Source organism: Anser cygnoides, chromosome 33 (assembly GCF_040182565.1).
Source record: "Anser cygnoides isolate HZ-2024a breed goose chromosome 33, Taihu_goose_T2T_genome, whole genome shotgun sequence".
NCBI classification, from domain to species: Eukaryota; Metazoa; Chordata; class Aves; order Anseriformes; family Anatidae; genus Anser; species Anser cygnoides.
In genome coordinates, this window is record NC_089905.1 from 3,415,454 (window position 1) to 3,434,685 (window position 19,232).

General features: G+C 48.7%; 1 protein-coding gene across 4 annotated transcripts; it reads left to right on the top strand.

The window, feature by feature from the left end:
* The first annotated feature begins 25 nt into the window (after positions 1-25).
* LOC106029639 (EF-hand calcium-binding domain-containing protein 12) lies at positions 26-18,745 on the top strand. 4 transcript variants are annotated; one of them, XM_048049212.2, is made up of 16 exons: positions 26-4,157; positions 4,828-4,889; positions 5,494-5,653; positions 6,402-6,658; positions 7,435-7,508; positions 8,149-8,219; positions 9,054-9,174; positions 11,018-11,126; positions 11,775-11,933; positions 12,839-13,096; positions 13,284-13,478; positions 14,205-14,358; positions 15,104-15,330; positions 15,908-16,121; positions 16,861-17,026; positions 18,311-18,745. In XM_048049212.2, the coding sequence occupies exons 1-16, from the start codon at positions 4,055-4,057 to the stop codon at positions 18,471-18,473; spliced, it is 2,493 nt and encodes an 830-aa protein (XP_047905169.1). In that variant the 5' UTR covers positions 26-4,054; the 3' UTR covers positions 18,474-18,745. The 4 variants fall into 4 exon arrangements, with proteins under 4 accessions (XP_047905169.1, XP_047905170.1, XP_066841997.1 ...); XM_048049213.2 differs by having other exon boundaries at positions 12,842-13,096; XM_066985896.1 differs by having other exon boundaries at positions 26-1,197.
* The last annotated feature ends 487 nt before the right edge of the window (positions 18,746-19,232 follow it).

The following is a 19,232-nucleotide window of genomic DNA, read 5'->3' on the forward strand; positions in this document are numbered from 1 at the left end:
ACTCGCTGCCTCCCCTCCGGCCCCTCCCCCCCTCGCGGCCGGGGGCTCAGCGGGCGGAGCGAGCCCGGCACGGGGCACAGGGGCGGGGGGAGGGCGGCACCAGGCAGGCGAAGATGGGCGGGCCGGGATCTGCACCAGCGTCCCCAGTGCGCCATGTTTCCCCAGTAGTCCCCAGTTGGATGCAAAGATTTCTTTTGGACAAGGGAAAATGGAAATAAAGGTAACATATTAAACTCTGAAATCTATTCCTGGTGACTCCAGAGAAAGCTCTAGATAGGACTCCCTGAATGGATGTAATCATGAACCAAATGTATCTGGGAGTTTGGGCTACAGGAATACCTGGGGGAGCAAAGAATGTAGTGCCTGTAAAAAAAAAATTAAAAAAAAAAAAAAAAAGGAAAATGCTCCCAAGGTATGCTAAAAGCAATACCCAGTAAAGGTGGAAGACAGAAGGGGAATGGAAGGAATAATCAATAACTTTCTTAAATATGGACTATTACTGAATGCGAGTCAGAATATAACACTCCATATAGGCCGAGTTAGAAAGCAGATGGAACCTATCGCATAGTTCAGGATTTAAGGGACATCAATAGGACCACAAAAGATGTATACCCTGTAGTAGCCAATCCCTATAACTTTTTGACAAAATTAGAAAACAGTCAAGTTTGGTTCACGGTACTAGATTGAAAGGATGCCTTTTTCTGCCTGCCCGTGGCAACGGAAAGCCAGAAACTCCTTGCCTTTGAATGGGAAAATCCTAATAGAGGACGAAAAAGTCAGCTTACTTGGACTATGTTACCACAGGGGTTCAAGAACAGCCCCACTGTATTTGGGAAACAACTAGCCTGTGATCTTGAAGCTTAGAAAACCCCTTCAGAAAAAGGGGACACTGTTGCAATACATAGATGACCCGTTGATAGCGACCGAAGAAGAAAAGGAATGTGTAGAATGGACTATTAGTTTACTATTTTTTTTTTGGCATTAGTAGTGTGAACCCAGCCTCTTCCTTTAGTAACAGAGTTTATTGCATCAAGACCATGGACGCGGTATACTTCAGCCGACCAGACTTAAAGGAAACGCCCCTAGAAGATGCGGAGGGTTGGTATGTAGACGGCAGCAGCTTCGTCCACCAGGGACTTTGCCCCACAGGATATGCGATAACAAACATCAGCCCAAAAGGCTGAAATCATCGCCTTGGTAAGAGCTCTTGAGCTGGCAAAAGGGAAAAGAATTAACATTTGGACAGATTCGAAATATGCCTTTGGTGTGGTGCATGCACACGGGGCAATTTGGAAGGAGAGAGGACTCTTATCATCCTCAATTAAACATGCAGAAGACATACTGAAGTTACTCCAGGTGGTATACCTGCCTATTAAAGTTGCCATTATGCACTGTAAAGGACATTAAACAGGGGATACTGATATTGGACGAGGAAATAGATTGGCTGGCGCAGAAGCCAAAGGGGCAGCAGAACGGGCATCTGAGAGTCAAATTTTGGCACTACTACCAGGCATTAACAAAAGCCTTAGAAAATGAAGTAGAGTATTCTAAGATCGATACGCAATTCATTGAAGATGTAATCGGAAAGCGTTACCTACAGGTTTAACACAAATAAATGATGGGAGAATTGTGATGCCATATTATACTGGATGGTAATTGGAGAACACAATAAAGCATGCTGGGGAGCTGAAATATCACAACAGTTTTTAAGTAGAAAGTGGATAGGACCTAACTTGTACACCATCGTCAGACAGGTACTGAAACAATGCGTCATATGTCTTAAGAGTAGCCCACAGACAGGAATCAAACCCCAGATAGGAACAATAGGGAAGGGAAATGTTTCTGGGAAAGAGTGGCAAATTGATTTGTTTGAACTCCCAAGAAAAGGGGGCTTCAGATGCCTATTGGTACTAACAGACACCTTTTCCAGATGGCCAGGAGCATTCCCATGTAGAACTAACAAAGCCAGAGAAGTGTCCAAAGTATTGTTGAATGAAATGACACTGAGATTTGGTGTACCCTCAGTAATGTCATTTGACAAGGGACCACACTTCACTGCAGAACTGACCTACCAAGTCAGCAAAGTTCTGGGGATTGACTGGCACCAACACACTCTGTATAGACTACGCACAAATGGCCGAGTGAAAAAAATGAATCATTTGATAAAAAACCGGATAGCTAAAATCTGTCAAGAAACCGGTATGTACTGGTAGAACTAAGCCCCTTTGAGATACTGTATGGCAGGCCTTACCAAATGCCATACAAAGGAGAAGATCTAACACAAGCAGGAAACCTATAGCTGCAACAACATATTACAGTTTTGGGCAAGCAACTAGAACAACTCAATAAGAACGTTTTAGGCACTAGACCTTTTATTAGTGTCCCAAGGGGGGGAGTTTGCACTTTAATAAATATTAGTTGCTGTATGTATGTAAATGAGGCAGGACGAATTGAGGCTGATCTCAAAAATATTTGGGAAAAGACCAAGATCTTACATAAGGTAGTTCAAGCTGACACCTCGTGGGTTTGAGAATTATGGAACAAACTGACCTCTTGGTTCCCCAACTTTTCTTGGCTTAAGCAATTGTTAGTAGGAATATTGATCTTGCTTTTACTAGTATTCTTAACCTGTGTATTGGTACAGTGTGCATTTTGGTGCTGTATGAAAGGACTAGATGAAACCTGTAAGCGTAACCAAATCAAGCACCAAGTAGAAAGTGGTAAGAATTTTCTGAAAACTTTGAATCAAGAAGGCGTGTTATAAGCACAAGAATTTTCTTAGGATAAAGAAAAGGGGGGACTTGAGACAGGGAACAAGATAAAGGATGTTCCAGTGTTCCCTTTCCTGTCAGTGACACTCTGGGTGCCCCCGTTTGCTTCTAGGGATGCGCCAGAGCCCTCTGTTTGCCACCAGATGCTCTCGGGACCCCTCCATTCACATTTGGGGATGCTCCAGAGCCAGAGCATCCAGAGATGCACAATGCAGTTGCTCACCACCCGCTGACCGATGCCCCGCCCCTCCCTGAGCAGTGGTCCCCCCACCCCAGCCAGCCACCCCTTATTATTTGCTCAGCAAGACATCATGTGGTATGGAACACCCCTTTGGCCAGTTTAGGTCAGCTGTCCTGGTTCTGTCACCTCCAAGCTCCTGCTGCACCCCAGCCTGCCCGCTGGCAGGACAGAGCGAGAAGCTGAAAAGTCCTTGGCTTAGTGCAAGCACTGCTCTGCAACAATTAAAACATCAGCATGTTATCAACATGATTATTATCCTAAATCAAAACCACGGCACATTAACAGCTACTAGGAAGGAAAATTAACTCTATCGTAGCCAAAACCAGGACAGCTCCCCAGTACGGGAGAGGCCGGGGCCTACTGGGGAGAGTCCCATGAAGGCCACCAGGGTGCTGAAGGGCCTGGCCTCTGTCCTTGGAGATACTGAAAAGCCACCAGAACGTGGTCCTCGGCAAGGGGCTCTCGGTGGCCTTGCCTGAGCAGGGCTTGGACCAGATGAACCCAGAGGTCCCGTCCAAGCTTAACCCTTCTGTGGTTCTGTGTTCCCCAGTGTCCTCCTTTTGGTGACATCTCAGAGGCTCTTCCTGTCCCACAGCCTCGTTGGGGAGTGAGGAGAGGGTGTGTGTGTGGGGGAGCAGTTCCCTAACGTGCAACCCCCTTCCTGCTGCAGGGCCCAGCGAGTTGGCTGGGCCACAGGGGCTGTGTTAAGGAGTGGCTCTGCACCCCTCTGGCTTGAGCGCAGGTCACAAAGGGACACCTCCGCATCACAATGGCAGCTCCCCTTATGCCACAGCGCGCCAGGCCCTCTCTGTCAGTGCCTCAGTGAGCTCGGGCGCTGAAGGAGGCTCTTGCATCCAGTTTTCTCTGGAGGACACGAGAAGTCTCTCCTGTAGCTCAGAGTCTCAGAGGACAAAGGGAGGCGTAGGACGGTGCAGGAGCTATTTGGTGAAGCACAGAGGACATCAAAAAGAGAGTGTTTCCTAGTAGGAAAAATCACAGATCTTTCACTCTCTAGCCTCACGTGCTGACCCAAAGCAGGATCATGACAAACCTGGAAGCGCTAATCACCAACATTGAGCGCTGCAGTGAGGTTGAGGGCTGCACCAAGGTCACGTTTCCCACTCTCAAGAAGCTTTCTGTCAATGGTAAGGCATTTGGGACCTCTTATGAGTGTAGCTACAGACTAATATGAACTCTACAAATTGTGGAAAGCGAGCTCCCTGTCTGCGGGGGAGGCCTCAAGGGTGCTGTGTGTGTGGCCTCCTGCCCTGTCCGTGGTGGCAGTCCTGTGGCCGGGTTCCGCTTGCTGGTGGGTCACACGTGGACATCTGGCTCTGACCGGAAAGATGCGTGCACGGTTGGAAGAGGGCTGAGGTTCCTGATGGGCTCCCAAGAAACTGCCAGAAATACACGTGTCAGGAGGAAATCTGCTGACTTTTCAGCATTTCAACAAGGCCTCTCACGGAGGAGCTGAGCCCCTCCCTGCCTGTGGCTCCTTCCTGCTGCAGCCTCCTGTGCCTCATGGCTCTCAGAAAAGGCTTAGCGCTAAGAGAGGCCCTCCCATTTCAGATGCCTACAGGCTGCATTCCCTTGTCCAAAACCCTTTTAATAGCTCCTGCAGCTGCAGACCTTTCCTGGGGCGTGGCAGGGCTGTTAGACTGATATCAGTCAAAAATTCAGCCAGAGTCACAGATGGGTTCATCCTGGGAGCTGTGTCAGATCATACCTGCATCTGCAAACGCCTTTTAAGAAATGTGCTGATGGGCCATGGACTTGCTGACTTCGAGCTTGACATGTCGTCCCCTTGCTTTCCAGATGTCGTCACGATTTGGGGTGGTGTGTCCAAGCAGGTTCAGCAATTGCTCATGCTGACAAAGGTGGGACTGCACCCTACCCCTCCCCTCACCCCACGGCTTCAGTAAGTCCTGGCAGCCCTGTGCCAGGAAGTGCCATTGCTCTTCCCAGAGCCGCACTGACACATACAGATGTGCCCCAAGTGTGCCAAAGACCAGTTTCTCCGTAAATTTATATATTATTATAAATAATTATAATAATTAAAACCAACCAAACAAAAAATCAAGTATTCATATTTATATCGAAGATATAAAACGGCAGGAAAATGTGTTCAGAACTTGCTGGGGGCTTCTCTGTTCTTCGCTCTCAGAGTGGAGAGAGCAAACAGACAGCTGGGGATGCTTCCAGGGTTATCCCCAGTTGCTGGAAGGGACCTAGCTGAAGGATGGGCTAGACCTCCTCCACCTGCTTTACTTCACCGCATATTTTCTTGAGGGGCAAAGGAAAGGGAGAGAAAATGCCCTGAGTATGTGGGCATACTCAGCTCTCATGAGCTTTCCCAGCTCCCCCATCTTACCCCATGCCGCATTAGGAGTGGGCAGGGCACAGGGCACCCCCTTGCAAGATGTCACAAGTCCTCACTCTGTTTTCCAACTTAAACATGCTTCCCCTTCTTTTCTTTACCAGCCTCGGGCCGTCACTGTAACAGGACTGGGGACATTCCATATTAAAAAATGGTTATCTTTTGAAAACGGCCAGGTGCTCACATTTCGGAGACCTGTGTTTTCGCTGTCCAAGACTCTTGGACAGATTCGTGAGCTGAAACACCGTTGTGTACGTGTTCCTGGTAAGAATACCAATTAAAGTCTTGTTTTCCCATGTGTACATCTATTAAGGGGTTGTGCTGATTGCTGTTTAGAAGTGCTGATAGACAGCTCAGATGCCATCGGAAGGCCCTGAGAGACAGAAAAGACGGCTGGCATAGAAAGCCATCAATGGCCAGATTTGCTGTAATTTCTGTCGACTGCTGCCATTGCTTTGGCTACAGTGTGCCATGGATGAGACCTGCGCAGCACTGAGAGCTTGGTGCTTCATTTGGGGTGGTTCTTCTCTTTCCAATGGCTCCCAGCTTCTCCTGGATAGGAACTTCCGTCGGGCAGCCCCGGGGTAAAGGGCTCTGGTACCAAAAGCAGAGACATTTGGTCCTCAGTTTTGAAGGCCACAGGGACTGTCCAGAACTGTCTGGAAGAGTTCTTGTGCTTGCCTGTCTCAGTGCGAGGCAGGTCTCCCCAGACCAGGAGTGCACTGAGCCTGGGCTCTTTGCATGGGAACCAGCCGCATTCTTCTCGCCTCCTCCTCCTGCGTTCCGCGGACGGCTGAGGTTGTTGGGCTGAGGAGTCACAGCTGTGCACTTGGTACATTGATGGAGTGATTTCAGTTTATCTTGAGGGGGAGCATACATCAGCTGCTTTAAGGAGTCGTACCAGGCTTAGACGACGGCAGCTACAGCAGCATGTTTGAGCTGGAAGCTCCTGGCACTTTGTTTGAATCTGCTCAACTGCAGTGCAGGTTGCATTGTTCCTCATTTTTTCCAGATGATATGAAGATAGTGGTGCTGAGCTATGAGAATATACGCTTGAACGTCCCCTACACCAAGGAAACTGTGCAGAGCTGTTTGGAGGAGACCTTGCAATACTTCTACCGCATCCTCACAAATAGGGAAGACACGGACTTCACGTTAAAGGATGTTGGCACTCTTGCTATCCGAGGGCAAAGAGTGAAAATGACATTTTCTGAAGAGTTTTTACACAGTCTCAACAAGTCCACATACGTGGTAGAGAAGCTGGTCGCTGTAAGTTTATTGTTTCTGCAGTCCTACTTAGAGAGGGTTTGAAGCCCCATCAAAGGCTGGGGGCACTGAGCCCTGCTGGCAGCTGTGAGCTGCCAGGACGCTGGAGCTAGGCACAGTCCATCGCAGTGAAAGCTTTTTGTTTTCCTTCTTTTATTTGCTGTATGACTGCTGGCAATGCGTGCAGTCGTATCGTTGCTGGGCAAAGGATAGCCCTGGAAGGGCCTCGCCATAAATAGGAAAAAAGCCAAAGCAACGGCTAGGCTGATGATGTCCCCCCCGCTGCGGGTGTGAGGCTGAGGCACAAGGACACCAGGCCCTTTTGGCTGCAGGCAGGCCGTTGGTGTGGTTCTCCTGACCCAGCAGAAAAGGTCTGGTCTCTGTGTTCCTCCACGCTGCCAATGCAATCCTCTGACTCCTATGAAGAACTCTGGGGATAAAACCAGCTCTGACCCATTTGCGCTGCATTCAGGAATAGTTAAAGCAAGTGACCCCACTGAAAGCAGCAGCTGGAAGCCGGGGCTCACGATGGGCCTTCCCTTGTGTTTGCTCCGTTGACTTGTTCACAGGCTGAGGCTGTTAACTACGGTCCTTGTGAAAAGGTTGGCAGTGTTCCTCACCCTAGCAGATCATGTGCTGTGCAGTGTGTTTTAACTGGCTGAGGCGCTTGTCAAGAAGTTTGCTGAGAGGCAGTGAATTCGTGGAGCTATAGAAAGGCCTCTGTGACTGTTGAGATCATTTCCTTGGACTGATGTCAGATGTTTCTGTCCCTGCTGCAGAAAAAGTTGGTCAGACTGGACAAAGAAACTGCCCTCTTTCCAAGCCATTTTGGCCGTGCCCACCTGCTCCCTCAGTGAGTATATTTGTTCCTGCAACCCTTCTCTGTGCACACTCACGTGTGCTCAGCTCATGATCGGTAGTGCTCTTCCAAATTACTGTTTTGCAGTTAATTTCATCCTTGCTTTTGCTTAGCTTGGACTTATGCATCATCCTCAGTTACTGACTGTGTTCTGCATTTTACCGTTACTCCAGTCAGAGGCAACTGGTTTGCTCTGCAGAGGCGTTGAAGCAACTCACCTAATGTTTCATCTGCTTCTTCTCTTTTATGTGGTTAAAACTGCCAAAATATCTAAAAGAAGTAAGATCCTAATATTTCTGTTGTTTTGAATGCAACACGGACAGGATCTCTTAGCAGGTGGAACAAGGACCAGATCTATGCTTGTCCTCTGTCTGTGATGTTTCCATGTCTTTTGTGAAACTCGTGTCAATCAAAGGAACTCTGAAATGCCTTCTTGTGTCAGGATGACACAGGAGCACTGGGGCAAAATAAAAACCCAAACCTCTGTCTAGCGAGGGGCAGCTGAGCTGTTCCCGAGGCCAGCACTGCTCAGTTTGAATGGTTTAGGGCATGTGTTGGACTCCCCACAGATACCTTGACATTAATCTGGCAAAGGAGCCCTTTTCACAGAATGCTGCCTTCTTCCTATTTCCAGGTTTGAGATTAAGGCGGTACCTCGGCTTGCTAGGGAGCATCTTGCAGAGGAAGAGATGCTTGATGAACAAGGTAATGTTAATGACTGACTGCTGGTGGAGGTTTGTGCCTTTCCCTGTTGTCCTCACTGGGGGGTGCTTGGCACTCAGGTTACAGTGAGATGCCTGGGATAGCAGAGGCACCCTCTGTGCCTCTGTTTACCCTCCTGGTAAATCTCAAGGGACACATTTTGAACAAGATAGTGCTGAAGGATGTTTTTCCCCTGCATTACGTGCCAAAGAGTGCCTCTCTTCCATTTTATGGGTTTGTTTGTGCAGGAGGGAGTAAATGTTTGGCAAGTCCACTAGCACCGTGAATAACAAACTCCGTCTTGAGTTGTGGGAGACTGAGGGGTTGGGCACACCCCTTTGAATCACCATGTTGTCATTTGATGAGAGAAAAATTGTGTAGAGAACAGTGCACAAAGGTTGCCAAGCTGTGCCAAAACTTTGGTTCTCCTCTAAAGCTGGGAACTCCTCATTCTTAATTCCTCGTGAATATCACAGATATAATGTGCTTGAGTTGAATGCACCAGGATAGAAAGCCTGTGTATAAAAACCATTTATGCCGCTCCAAGAAATTGTTGCCCCAAAAGAGATTGTTAGGCACCAAAATGCGTCTCCCCGCAAAACCCCCACTGTTCAGAGGGGATGGACTTGCTGCAGCAGTAGAAAGCTCACACCAAAAGGAGTAATGCAGCACTGTGGATATCAAAGGTCAGATGGGACCTGGTGTCAGGAAAGGGCTTGCAATCTTCTGGAAAACAGGTCTCAGAAGGAGTCACAGGGATACCTCAACTAGCTTATAACATTGCAGAGCAGATCTGTGCCTGATGTCCTGAGAGGTTTTCTCCTTTTGTGTTTACAGCGTCTCTTCATACATTACAACTTCTGCGATTGCGAAGGAGACTTTCTCCAAACACGTTGGCCACAGCTAAAGTGAAGGAAGAAGCAGAGGAGAAAACAAAGGCAAAAGAGCCTCCTGGCAGGTGAGATGTAAAGGATTTGTTAGAGTGGCCTCATGCTCTTGTGCTTGTGTGGCATGCTTTATAGGATCCTACTTCTCAGGAGGTCTCAGTCCAGTGGGCTGCTGCAAGTGTGATCAGCTCTGAAGTCAGAGCTGGTTGCTCAGATTGCTCTGAAGTCAGGTGCTGGTTGCACCTGACTTGATGTCGTCTGCAAACTTATTGAGGGTGCACTCGATCCCCTCATCCAGATCATCGATAAAGACATTGAAGAGAACTGGCCCTTATACTGAATCGCAGAACGACAGAATCATTGAGGTTGGAAGAGACCTCCAAGATCACCTAGTCCAACCTCTGACCTAACACTAACAAGTCCTCCACTAAACCATATCACTAAGCTCTACGTCTAAACGTCTTTTGAAGACCTCCAGGGACGGTGACTCAACCACTTCCCTGGGCATCCCAACGCAGTGCCTGACAACCCTTTCCGTAAAGATGTTTGTCCCAATATCCAACAAAACCTCCCCTGGCGCAACTTTAGCCCATTCCCCCTCGTCCTATCACTGGGCATGTGGGAGTACCCACTCTGTACCCTTCCCTTGCACTGTAGGGATGGAGGAAACCACCACCTGTACTCCCGCTCCATCTACTAACCGCCCCAGTCCCCTGAAATCCCTTTGGATAGCCTCCAGGCTTCTCTCAGCAATTTCATCACTGCCAGCCTGGACTATCAATAGAGGATAGTAATCAGAGGGGCGAACCAGGTTGGGAAGGTTTCTGGCAATGTCCCTGACCTGGGCCCCAGGGAGGCAGCAGACTTCCCTACGGGTAGGGTCAGGCCGACATATAGGGCCCTCTGTTCCCCTGAGAAGGGAGTTGCCTACAACGATTACCCTTCTTTCTTTCTTGGTGGAGGCAGTCCTGAGGTGTGGAGTCAACTTCCTCGCCCTAGGCAACCTCCTGGGTGGACTTTCAAACACATCCTCCCCCACTAGTCTCTCAAGCTCCAAGGCCTCAAACGTGTTGTGTAAGTGCGCCTGGGAAGGCAAAGCTGGTAGGGAGAGGGGTTCCCTGCGACACCGAGCAGGGACCCGTTCCCATTCCTCTTCATCTCCTAGGTCCCTCCCTCTGCCCGACAGCGACAGGGCAGGGGGTCCACCACTTGCTGGGGTGTCTCACCCCGGTGCCTTTCTTTCAGGCCTGGCAGGGAGTTGCTCCACCAGTCTAACTCCTGCTCACACTCCCCGATAGCCCTTAGCCTCTCCACCTCCTCCCTGAGCTCTGCCACCAGGCTGACCAGGTCATCCACCTGCTCACACCTCACACACACACGGAGTCTCTGCCACCCTCTGATGGCAGCGACAGGCTCAGGCACTCCCTGCATCCAGAGACCTGAACTGCTGCCTTTTTGAGCGGGCATTCAGTCTGGGTCGCCACAGACTTTCTAGAAAGAGCTTTCTGCCTGGTGCAGACCACGGCGGTTTAGCTGTAGGTAGACAGCCGGCAGATGAGCTATTCTCCTGAGTGGGGGGGGATGCTCTGCCCTGTCCAAGCGTGCCCTGCCTCAACACACGTCACTATGCAGAGCATTGCCTTGCTGGATGGGAAGTGCCTCACAGGTGCTTGTGGGAATTGTGTTGCGGTGTCTTGTGACTCTCTTATGTGTCTTCCTTTATCTCCTGACTGCTTCCAGTGTTGAGGTCTTCTTGGTGATTAATGCTGATCATTATCCCAGCAGCTGCGAGTCATGCGCATGGTTCTTTAGATTTCCATGAGCCTGGTCTCTCAGTTTGGAGAGAGGGTGGAGAAAAGAAACTCTTCCTGCACTCAGATTCACTTCCTGACTCATGCTGGTGTTTATTTTCAGACTGTTCCCTGAATGTCCAGACCCAGAAGGAAGGCAGCACAAAGAAACTCCCTGCAAGAGGCTTAAATTGCCATTGCTTACTTCTGAAGATCATAGACACACAGGACAGGTATGTAACATGGACCAAGATAATTTTTGTGTCTCTTTTGATTGTAGATGATCATGTGGGGGTATCTTAGGAAAAGGATGTACGCGCTAAATACTTAGATGTTTATTGTGAAAAGATCCCTTTACTGTATGTCCATTTTTCTGTTCTGAGTATTTCAAAGATGTGCATTTCTCTGAATCTTAGCAATCCCCTGTTCACATCCATAGTTTCATGGAGCATGCCAGAAACTTTATTTGGGCATAGTTTACTTCAGAAAAAAAAAAAAAAAAAAGAAAAAAGAAAGAAAGAAAGAAAGAAAGAAAGAAAGAAAGAAAGAAAGAAAGAAAGAAAGAAAGAAAGAAAGAAAGAAAGAAAGAAAGAAAGAAAGAAAGAAAGAAAGAAAGAAAGAAAGAAAGAAAGAAAGAAAGAAAGAAAAAAAGCAGTGGCCCATTTTGAAAAATAGCTCGTTCATGAGTTAGCTCATTGGTCATAACAGAATGGCTTTCTGGTTGCGTCTGTAAGAACCTGGGAGCAAAAAATTGCTGACGAACCTTCAGGGAAAAATAGAGAAGATGAGGGAGAGAAGAACAGTATTAAAAATAAAAATAAAATGAAAAAGAAAAAAACCAGATGAATAACTGCTGCTATTGCATTTCTGGGTTCCTCTAGGAAGCACGCTCTGTACTGGGGATGCAGGCTGGAGGGAAACTGGAGGCATCCGTGGCCAGCAAGGAGAAAGAAGAGACCAGAGAAGCAAAAAGGGTCACATTTCCAGAAGAGCTGGAAGAGCAAGATGAGAGACAAAGGGATGAGATGTGGATGGCCCAGGTACGGGAGGCCCTGTAAAGCATCCCACAGAGTAGCATTTTGCTGGCTGGGGTGAAGCTGAGTTGTGAAGGTCTCTGAGTCCCAGCAATATTGCCACCTCTAGAGAGCAGGGCACGTGGCTGTTGCTTTTATTGCCGCTGGCACATTGCCATGAGGAAGGAATTCCTGGTAGAAGCCAGGGGACACCAAGAGCAGTCTAGCAGAGTGAGGGCAGAAGCACACTCTCTGTCCCTTGACAGGAGGACACCTTTTCCCTGCCCTGGAACTTGAGTCCAGTGGCTTGAGGCAGCTCCAGCTGCAGCATGCTGCAGGAGAGCTCCAGGAGCAGCTGTTACTTCCGGTCTCTTCAGTTAACATGAAGAGCACTAAGACCATTTTTCGTGAGCGTAACAGCTGACGTTTTGTTCCAGCTGCTCTTTCAGGGCAGGGAGCCAACACCTTGATAAGAGGCAGGACGCACGTGTCTTGATGCTGTTCTGTGACTGCCCGATGGCTGTTTCTCAGCGCTCTCATACACCTGGGATTGGTGGCAGGCCCAGACACCCCTCCCATCTCTATCTCAGAAAAGCCTCAGAGCAGGAAGTCCCCTCCAAAACCATTATACCAATGCGATCTCAACAGTAGGTTTTGTAAGAAGCTCATCTGTTGTTAAAGTACTAACACAAGCAGCGAGGATACGGCTGATGGTTTGACTAATGTCAAGCCAGAAGTGGTTTTGGAGCAGGGTTTCAAACTGTACCATTGGAGAAAACTGTATCCAAAGTTTGTCTTTAAACGGAAAGCAAGTAGGTTTGCTCCATGCTCCAGATGTCGCATTCGTTTTTGCTCCCTGTATGGCAAGACCAGGCTCTCCCTGTTTGAAACCAACTCAGGACACCGATTTCTGTCATTTGTCTGTTTTTCAGCAGCTACAGGAAGAAGAAGATAGCCTCAGCTCCCCAGAGATCACCTGTGATACAAAAGATGATCTACAAAAGCTGGAGGCTTGGATTCAGGAGAGGAAGCAACTCCGATCTCAGCTGGAAAGCTTTGGAGATGTTGAGAAATGGCTGAGTCATAAACCTACCTTAAGCAGACTGGAAAGTAGAGTCAGGAAACGAATAATGGCAGCTGGAGTAGACCAGAGGGCTAAAAGCAAGTCAGCCGTGACCGACAGGCCAGACGTAAGTATACCTTGTGTTGTGCCACTCTTGGGATTACTGTACTTCATCTCCTGTGGCCGTGCCACGGCCTCAGCATCTGCTCATACGTCGGCAGCGTGACACTGCTTTATCCCAGCCACTTCTGCATCTGCTGGCACAGTGATTCTGGATAACGGTGATTTGAGGGTATTTTCTAATTCCTTTTCAGTGCTCACCACCAACAAGGAGCCAGACCCGGAAGAAGGGTAGCCTTCCCCTTATTCGTGCACCATACCCTCAAGCTCTTCTCAAACTGCATAACCTCCTACAACAACAGAAGTTGACAATGGTAGACATCTTCAGAAAGGCTGGAATGGAACAGAGAAAGATCATGAGAGCAGACTTCATTAAAGTCATCAAGGAGGTATGTAGGGAAGAGAAAAGTAAGGAACTGCTGCAACTTTGCCTTGTTTTGCTGCATGCCAACCCAGAGAACTGGAAAAGCTCCAACTTCTCTTGTGTTACTCTCAGAGGATGGCTCCCACAGCCAGTGAAATGTTGAAGGGAAGAGGGAAGGGAAGGCTGCAGGGATGCGAGGTGTCACCCAGACTGAGTCCCAGGAGGGAGTGAAACTCATTGCCTCATAGTCTCTAAAGACAGTCGGTGCTGAGTAACGTGGCCTGAAGTGGCATCAAGTTTCCTCGTGGTGATACTTGGTCTTTCCTTGACCAGTTTCATATGTCTGCCCGCTGCACTGCCTTTTAGTACCTGTTGGCACAGCAGAGCTCATGCTGAGCCTCACTTTCCACAGGCTGCAGCGGTACAGAACTGTCAAGAGCATGTCCAGGTCTGTTAGGGTTTAGCAGTTCAGGTGTTTTCTGGTATTCTGTTCCAAGCCAAATTAGCTTCTTGACGCCCAGATGGCTGAGAAGTTTGGCACACTGAAAACTGAGAGCTCAGCAGAGGCCAGCAGAAGACCGGTAAATTTTTCAGTGCTTGGTAAACTCCTGTAAAGCTTAAAGCTCAACAGGTTGCCTCTGTGCCTTTTCTGAAAAAGCATTTAAAACAACAGCAAAGCTCATCCCCCCTACTCTGGGCCAAGCCTTGTTTTTTTATTGATCACACTGTCGTCTTCTGTTTTGGTTGCCAGGCAAAAGTTCCCATCAGTGACAAGGAACTGGAGGATGTGGTCATCTTCTTGACTTCTTCAAAACGGGGGAATTATATAAGCAGTGAAGAGCTGATGGAATGTCAAAAGCAATGGCTGGAAATGAGGAAAGGACAGCCCAAAGAGACCAGCAAAGGTGAGAGGAGAACCCTGGGCTGGGAATCTCTCTCTATATCCTTACAGATGCCCTAAAAGTACACAGGTGGCATTAGGGAATGCCAAAGTGAGTCCAGAATATGGCTCCTTGCCACTACTGTCCTGCAACGGGGTTGCTGAAAGGAGACCTCTGGGGAGAAGCTAAAGAATCCAGGGGAAGTGCAATACTCAGCCCGTTTGTGGGAGACAGCTTATCCGGTCTTTTCGGTTTGACTCGGAATCTGAACCCTGAGGTTTAACCTCCTGTACTGTATTTTATTGGTTAGCGTTGATCATCCGGCTGATCAGAAGCAGACCCTTTCTCCAGCTGTTGAGGGCAGCTGGATAATGCAGATTCAAAGGTCCTACTCTTTAAAACCTAGCCCAAACCTGAAGGCTTGCCATGGTACCCGTGTCATTTTTGTCTGAAGGTTTCACATCTTGGAGAGAAGAGGCGTTTTGCTGCTGTGTTGTTGTACTAATTGTTTTGTAGACTAAACATGTATTGTGAGCGTGAAACAGAATGGGGCAAAGCGGAGATGGGAGTAGTCTGTAATACGTATGCCTGGATTGAAAGCTAAAGGATGCTTCCATTCAAAGACCGTCATCTGTTGGGTGCTCCAGACTGCACAAAATGCCAGAGCTTTTTGCCTTATAAACATTGATCAGTCTTGTTTTTTATTTCTGCTACTGTCTAACAGGGTTTCTCTGAGCTTTTCATTTGTTTGCTTTTTAAACTGCTGTAGATGTACAGCCTCAGGTCCGGAGAAACGCTTGCAAAGCTGCCACTTCTCCACCTTCTGCTGGGGACAAAGCTGTGGGGACGAAGCCTTGCTCTCCTACCGAGCCCAAAGAAAAGCTAACACTCTTGGAAGTGCCCCCAGTCAACATTGAGCCAGGCCGGCGACATTTAAACTGTGATGAAATGGAAGAGATTGGAAAACGCTCAAGAGAGAGGAGACGGCTGGAGAAGGTACTGTGGCAGGAAAAAAGGCGCACCTCTACGTGCTTGCGAATGTGGGGTGGGCAGCAAAGGACAAGGTTGGAGATTGTTCTGAATATTAACTTCTCAGAGTAGAAGGTCAGGTAGTCCCTTGACCACATAGTGCCTCACAGCTGAGATGCTACAAGCTGTCTCAAACAACTGGTTTGGCTTCTGAACACTTTGGTGATGTAAACACTCTTTTCTGGGTAACTGAAGTGGCAAGAAATGGGAGTTGAAGCGACGTTTAGGTGTGGGGATGGAGTCATCTGAGCTCTAGTCAACCTGACACAATCAGAAAAAGATGGTGGCTGGGAGACTTTTTTCATCTGGGGCACCTATGTCCAGTATGCTGCTCTTCTGCCTGGTGCTCTAGGGAGCACCCGCCTGCGGGCCTGGCACTGGAAGGGAATGGTACTCCCGGATAAGTGCTTGGTCCCATCGCAGGGTGCTGAGTCCCATCTACACACACTTCTGAGATGGATCCCTGCCTGTAGTTTCTCCAAAGGGAATGTAGCAACTCCAGGGCCTCACTGAAAGCTAACGGGGACCATTCCTTTACTTGCAGATCAAAGACAGCCCGATAGAATGGAAAGAAAAGTGTCGGCTGGTGAGATCTGGGGATGCACCTGTTGATGAACACTGCCTGCCATCAACTACAGAGGGTGACATGGGAGCACTGGTTGACCGGTATCGCAGAAATGCCGTTGTGAGCTATCTGAATTGCTCCAAGCTGTGCAAGGAGCGTAACATTTGTCTCACTGACAAAGCGCTGCAAAGAGGTAAAGCAAAGAGCAAGGAACGTACTAATGTGAACGTACTAAGCCTGACATGCTCATGCCTCTTCCCAAGACCCAGAAGCACGATGCATGTTCAGGGTGGGGCACTGCTGATGGAGAATGTTTGCAGCCCTTGGAGGGCCACGGCAGATGCTGCTGGTTAGGATCAGCGATACCATCAGCAGGGCCAGAGCAGGGCTGAGCTAGCAAAGAGCGCTACAGAGCAGCCAGGGCCACGTCCCCCTGGACTGGTAGCCAGGACCAAACACAAGTGCAGCTAATGAGGCAAGCTCATGGTGATGGGGCAGGTGCAAGGTCAAGCAGGGAGGCCAGACCATGGTCAGGTTCGGCAGGTCCATGGCCAGGCACAGCTGTGGCACAGCTGTGTCAGAGCTGGACACTGCTATACCTGCAACGTGAGCCAAGGGCTGAGCTGAAATGGGGCTCCTGAGCCCAGGGCAGAGAATGCGGGAAGAGGCCCCATGTGAAGTTGGCCAGGGCCATCGTGTCCTCTCAGTACTTGCTGGGCCATCATGTCTTCCTCCTTTCCAGAGTGGGGACGTCTTTTCTTTCCCCTCCTGGTCAGTATCACTGACCAAACCCAGAGGTGACCTGGATCGGATGGGGAGAGACAGCACGGGGACAGGCTTGGGGCAACAGGAGAACAGAGTTTTCTTGGATAAATATATTCAGCATTGGCTGTCCATACACCGTTGCTCTTCTCTGTGCGCTTTGTCAACAGGCCTGCTGCACCCAGGAGACAAGATCATCAAAGAAGGAGAAGACGTGAGGAAGATCAGGCAGCCTGGAGGATACTACAGCACAGGACATGCTGACGCCACATCTTCTCTGAGCATGTCCAAGTCAAAAAGTGCATCAGGAAAACAGGCCAAAGAGGCAGAAAAAAGGTTGGTTCAAAGAGGGCTTATGATCAGTCCCTTCCTGCTGCCCTGCTGTGCATCAGCTCCCACTGCATCAGAGGTGGTACTGAGGTACTGAAGTGAAACATTAGGATGCTGCAAGGGAGCAGCGAGCGATAGCAGAGAGAGAGCGAGATCTCTTCTCAGCTACACGGCCACGGCTGTGTTTGTGCTGACTTGCGGGGTTGCAGTGGTGCTGGCGAACAGTTTCTCTGTACTCCAATCTGCAGAGATGACAGAACTTCTCACCTAAGACGGTCCTCGTCAGGCCAACCCAGCACTTCTTGGAAATCCCCTCAGAGAACGTTTTTTCTTGCATAAGAAAGGCAATCCCAAAGAATCCAGCTGTGGATGCCTGGAGAAGCTCCCCAGTCAGGGGCAGAAGCAGCCCGCTGCAGAAGCGTGCAGCCAGCAGCCAGCTGCTCCTAGTAGGGCAGTGCTTATTTTCCTCCCATTATACCTCAGTTCCTCTGTTTCTCTAGAAAACTGACCCTTCAGAACGTTACTAAACGTTGCAGGAGGAAAGTCAGATGCAGGTGGCAGATCTGTTTTACGGAGCAACATTCTTTGCATCTCAACATTTATCTGTAGGATCTGGAGATGCATGTTTTCTGGACATAGACACAATGTCAGCCCTGAGAACAGAGGCAGTTTGCCCTAATTTTTCTTCCATCTCAGGTCACCCACAAAAGCTTTTCTTCCCAAACGAGTCCAAGTTCTTTTGCTGTCCTTGTCCCTGCTGTCTTCAGACTCGTACTGTCCAAGGAGTTCATGAGTGTGCAAAGGTCTTTCCTGACCCATGAAACTGGGATGTCCACTGCCAGCTTGGTCATAGCACTTGCAGCGTCTTCTTTAGTCAAAGTGATTCCCAAATCCGATTGAATAGAAAGACTCAGCCTCACAGCTGAGCTCGTGGAAGAAAGGCAGTCCTAAAGAATCCAACTTTGCAAGACTGGAGAAGCTTTTGAGGAGAAAAAACACTTTGCAAAATAGAGCACAATCTTCCCAGTTCATCTCAGAGAGTTTATATACTACAGTGACAGGCAACGCATCAGCTCTTAAGATAGCTTCGCAAGTTGGCATTTCCAATGTCAGTCATGTATAAGAAGGACAGGCAGGGATTTCCAGAAGTCCTAGTAGCTGGTTCTTGTCAGGCTCGCATTTGCCATTACTGGTAATAGCAGTGAAGTTGCCGAGAATTTTATTTCCATAAAACATGCCACTCTCTCTTACCTTTTTCTTTCTTTTCTTTTTTTCTTTCTTTTTCTCTAGGCCTCTTGAGAAGAATAAGAATCAAAAGTCAAGCGACAATAACTTCTGGCCAGGCCATCTCCTGGACAAGATGCGCCTGTACTTTCCAGATAAGGAGCTTGACAGGGCACACGCCTTGTTTAGCTATGTTCCCCCAACCAGGCCTGCCTACCGTGGTATCTAAAACCCTGGCTACAGCTAGCGCATCAGAGCCAGGATACTTGGCCTCTAGAGACACTCCATTCAAGAAAACTCATTTCACCTGAAGTTCTTCTCCTAGCAGCATGAGATGTGTGCACAGCTTTGTGACTCATCAGGTCAGCTCATGGGATCTGGGCCAAGTTCACGGAGATCATCATCAACTATCCTGAGTTGGAAGGGGTTCACAAGGACTGATCGTCAAGTCTAACAGCTGGCTTCACACAGGACTACCTAAAAATTAAACCATATATCTGACAGCGTTGTCCAAAAGCTTCTTGATCTCTGGCTGACTTTCTGCCATGACTGGATCTTGTGGTTAACCCAGCAGGCATCTGAACACCATACAGCCATTCGTTCACTCCCCCACACCCACCAGTGCTGTTTAACATACCTGACATGCATCCCAGTGCCTCATGGTGTGCTCTTGTGACCCCTGGAGACCTCACAACACTCCCAGTGCACTCTAGCATCTGCTGGGTTTTCCAGGTAGACTTCTAGAATGCTCTTAGAGGTTACTAGAGGTGTGGTGGTTTTACTTGGGTGGGTGGCCAAGCTCCACCACAACAACTCCCTCACTCCCCTTCCTCAAAGGGAAAGGGGGAGAAATACAATAAAAAGGGCTCAAGGGTTGAGAGAAGGACAGGGAGATCGGTCAACAATTATTGTGACGGGCAAAACAGACTCAGCATAGGGAGACAGTAAGATTTATTGCCTATTACTAACAAGCTAGAGAAATGAAGCT